Source organism: Alosa pseudoharengus, unplaced genomic scaffold (assembly GCF_046254945.1).
Source record: "Alosa pseudoharengus isolate Yale_2024_CS ecotype anadromous, Long Island Sound unplaced genomic scaffold, YU_APseudo_1.1 YU_APseudo_1.1_scf_71, whole genome shotgun sequence".
Lineage (NCBI taxonomy): Eukaryota > Metazoa > Chordata > Actinopteri > Clupeiformes > Clupeidae > Alosa > Alosa pseudoharengus.
In genome coordinates, this window is record NW_027468861.1 from 203857 (window position 1) to 207378 (window position 3522).

At 49.4% G+C, this 3522-nt stretch overlaps 1 protein-coding gene across 1 annotated transcript in view; it reads right to left on the reverse strand.

Moving 5' to 3' along the window:
* Positions 1–320: 320 nt before the first annotated feature.
* LOC143111227 (BCL-6 corepressor-like) overlaps positions 321–3522 on the reverse strand; it is a gene marked incomplete at its 5' end in the record, with an annotated part of 21765 nt that continues 18563 nt past the window's right edge. Inside the window, one exon of the mRNA XM_076273423.1 lies at positions 321–1497. Coding sequence (XP_076129538.1) covers positions 1203–1497 — 295 coding nt within the window. The remainder of the gene's footprint in view (positions 1498–3522) is intronic.

Genomic DNA, 3522 nt, shown 5'->3' on the forward strand with positions numbered 1-3522 from the left:
TCAAAAGTGGAGTATAAATAAAGGCGGCGGCGAAACTGTGAATTACCTTCTCTCACATTACACATTCAACCTACAATCACGCGGGTGAAACTATTCCACAACAATCAAGAGGCAGTGGCGTAAGGATATTTTGTTCTCCCAAATAGCCTAAATGGATGTGAATAAATAATCCATTATTTTGAGATGGACTATGCCTATCGAAAGTACATTAAAAGTAACACCGTATTCAGCGGTACAATTGCTAACTTACTACATCATCTCCTCTTATTCACACTATAATTAATCGATTTCGCTCATAATTCAAAAAACAAAACAAAGCATTCGAGATTCTAATTGTTGTCATTTATTTAAAGGAACTTTTTTTTGTAAAATATAAATACAAATGATAGGGTATTTAATTACAAAGTTTAAACACGTCTCCAAAAACGATGAACACACGAGTCAGAAACAGGTGACTGAAATTCTCAACCAATTATTTACAAGTTCAAGCATGTTTCTGGCCTAAACAAACGCATTAGTATTTTACAATTACTTTTAACATTTTACAGAAAAAAATCCAAATATTTTAAATCCCTAACCATAAATAAATGTCCAGGACAAAAGCCAAGCTTGAGCACGGATACAAAACCGTATTTGTTAGGGTTAATATGAAAAACAAAACAATCAGAGAGCATATTAAAAAGTGGCTTGCGAACATGGCTCTCCGTCTACGGAGCCCGTCTCCAGTCACCAGCAAGTGCACCTCGTCAATTGCAACCACGTATTCAGAACACTGAACCGACGAAAACGCACTTTGACCTCAGAAATGGAACTCATCCCGCAGACCCTATGAGCTCTAAGCCTGCCTTAACGTACATCTGGGAGAGAGCTCCAAAACTCAAAATTAAAACTAAACCAAAGCAGACCAAAGAATGCAGCACACTGTACATATATATATTTTGTATATATTCATATATTTATATATATATATATATAATTATTATAATCACAAATTAAAGGACAACAATAACTGTATATATAGATTCCATATTTATAAAAACATAACTGCTTAAATTATAGAGTCCATCTGTGTGGTCCTGTCCACTTTGCGTCCTCCATTTTGTTTTCAGTACAAGATGGTGGTCCAAATCTCACAGATCCAGCTCTGGTATGTACACTATTTACAGTCTTGGTGCGGAGCAGGGAGAGGGGCCTTTTCCTAGTCATGACCGGGCCTTTACTATGGGGTCCCAGCAGTCGTCCACACACTCCAGGGACGAGCCCAGCAGGGCCACCAGCTCCGAGCTGATCTCCACCAGGTCCAGCAGCTCCTTGCTGTCCGGCAGGAAGCCCTCCAGCTCCTCTGGGCAGCAGAACAGTTGGCTGAGGGAGGCCTGTTTGTAGAACTCGGCCTCTGCAATGGTGGCCACCTCGATGTGCGTGAAGGTGGCGCGGAAGGCCCGGGCCGACATCTTGAGCCTCTTTAGGACGTCCGAGAGCAGTAGCCAGTTTCTGGGTCTGTGAGAAAGAGAGAGAGAGAGAAAAAATTAACACAGACCTGACACATAGAAGTTGAGGAGGTCTCTCTCTCTAACTATTTACCACTCGTTAAAACTCTTCAGGCGAGAGAGGAGAGCTATTTCCCTTTAGCAAGAGCAGGGTCCCTGTGTAAGTCTAGCGGCAAGTTTGTGTGCCAACACAGCAGATCATCATAGCCATGGACTGTATGCCTACACGAAACTAGATACCACTGGCAGACAAAGCATCAGACAACAAATGCGTAAAACTAAAATCTCCCCCACTCTCCCTCTCTCGCTCTGACACACACACACACAAACACACACACACACACACAGGGTAGCCGTAAGAGGCCCTGCACAATCGATGGCACTTGAGACTGTTTCTAGCTGTGGTGTAGAGGCGGCAGGCTGAATGAAGTGAAGTGGAGGTGGAGGAGAGAAGAAGGGGGGGGGTGTAGGCAGAGGAGAGGAAAAGAGAGAAGGAGAGAGAGAGCGAGGGAGTAGAGCGGATATGTGAGGAGAGGAGAGGAGAGCTGAGAGGGTGTGTGGTAGTAGTGGTTTAGTGTGTGTGTGTGTGTGTGTGTGTGTGTGGAGCTGAGAGGCCCCACAGCACAGGAGAGCCATTAATACTGCATCAGCCGGCAGCGCCGAGAGAGTGAGCGAGCGAGCGAGCGAGCGAGCGAGAGAGAGAGAGAGAGAGAGAGAGAGAGAGAGAGAGAGAGAGAGAGAGAGAGAGAGAGAGAGAGAGAGAGAGAGAGAGAGAGAGAGAGAGAGAGAGAGAGAGAGAGAGAGAGAAAGAGGGGGAGGGGAAGGCAGCACAGAGCGGAGCAGAGTGCAGACTGAAGATTATACACAACAGCGAGCGCAGCAGCTGAGACCGAGAGCTAGAGAAAGAGGGAGGGAAAGAGAGAGGGAGAGGGAGAGAAAGAGGGAGGGAGGGAGAGAAAGAGAGAGGGAGAGAAAGAGAGAGGGAACAAGACAAAGAGAGAGAGGGGGAGAAAGAGAGCGGGAGAGAAAGAGAGAGCGGGAGAGAAAGAGGGAGAGGGAGAGAAAGAGGGAGAGGGAGGGAGCGAGCGCGTGAGCACAAGAGGGAGGGAGGAGAGGAGTGTGATGAGTCTGTGGAGAGCGCGAGAGTGAGAGGAGAAAAAAAAAACGAGTGTGGGAGGCAATTAGCTCTGTCTGTTTGCCTGTGTCTGCGCTGCGCTGCGCTGCTCGGCGCCGAGCCGCCCCGCTCCCCTCCCCATCATGGCTGATGTTATTTAAGAGCAATAAGCCGCAAAGGCAAACGTGTTGTTGGGCAGAGGGAGAGGGGGGGAGGGGGAGAGAGGGAGAGGGGGGGAGGGGGAGAGGGGGAGAGGGGGGGAGGGGGAGAGGGGGAGAGGGGGGGAGGGGGAGAGGGGGAGAGGGCCTGCCCAGTCCCTGCCGTCCCCCAGCCTAATGACCCCAGGCCACCAGGTGAGAGTAATTACATTATCAATACTCCCGCAATAACGATCCTGCTCTCGCCTGCTTAATTAAACGAGCCCAAATGAGGACAGCGTTCCCTGCACCCGCCCACCCACCGGCTCTCTGCCCTCACAGCTAATTGTAAGCCTTAGTGCGTGCGTGAGTGCGTGCGTGCGTGCGTGCGTGTGTGTGTGAGAGAGAAAGAGAGAGTGTGTGTGTGTGTGCGCGTGTGTGTGTGGGGTGGTGGTGGTGGTGGTGTATGGTCTATGGCACCGCAGCTCCAGTGGGTAAGGGAGCACATCTCCAAATTAAACACCTCCATTTTGTGAGGCACCACTGGCAGGCTGGCTGGCAGGCGAGGGTGTGTGTGAGAGATGACAGGGGGGCTGGAGGAGAGGAGATGGTGTGTGTGTGTGTGTGTGTGTGTGTGTGTGTGTGTGAGAGAGAGAGAAAGAGATGACAGGGGGCTGGAGGAGAGGAGAGATGGTGTGTGTGTGTGTGTGTGTGTGTGTGAGAAGACAGGGGGGCTGGAGGAGAGGAGAGATGGTGTGTGTGTGTGAGTGTGTGTGATCTCTCT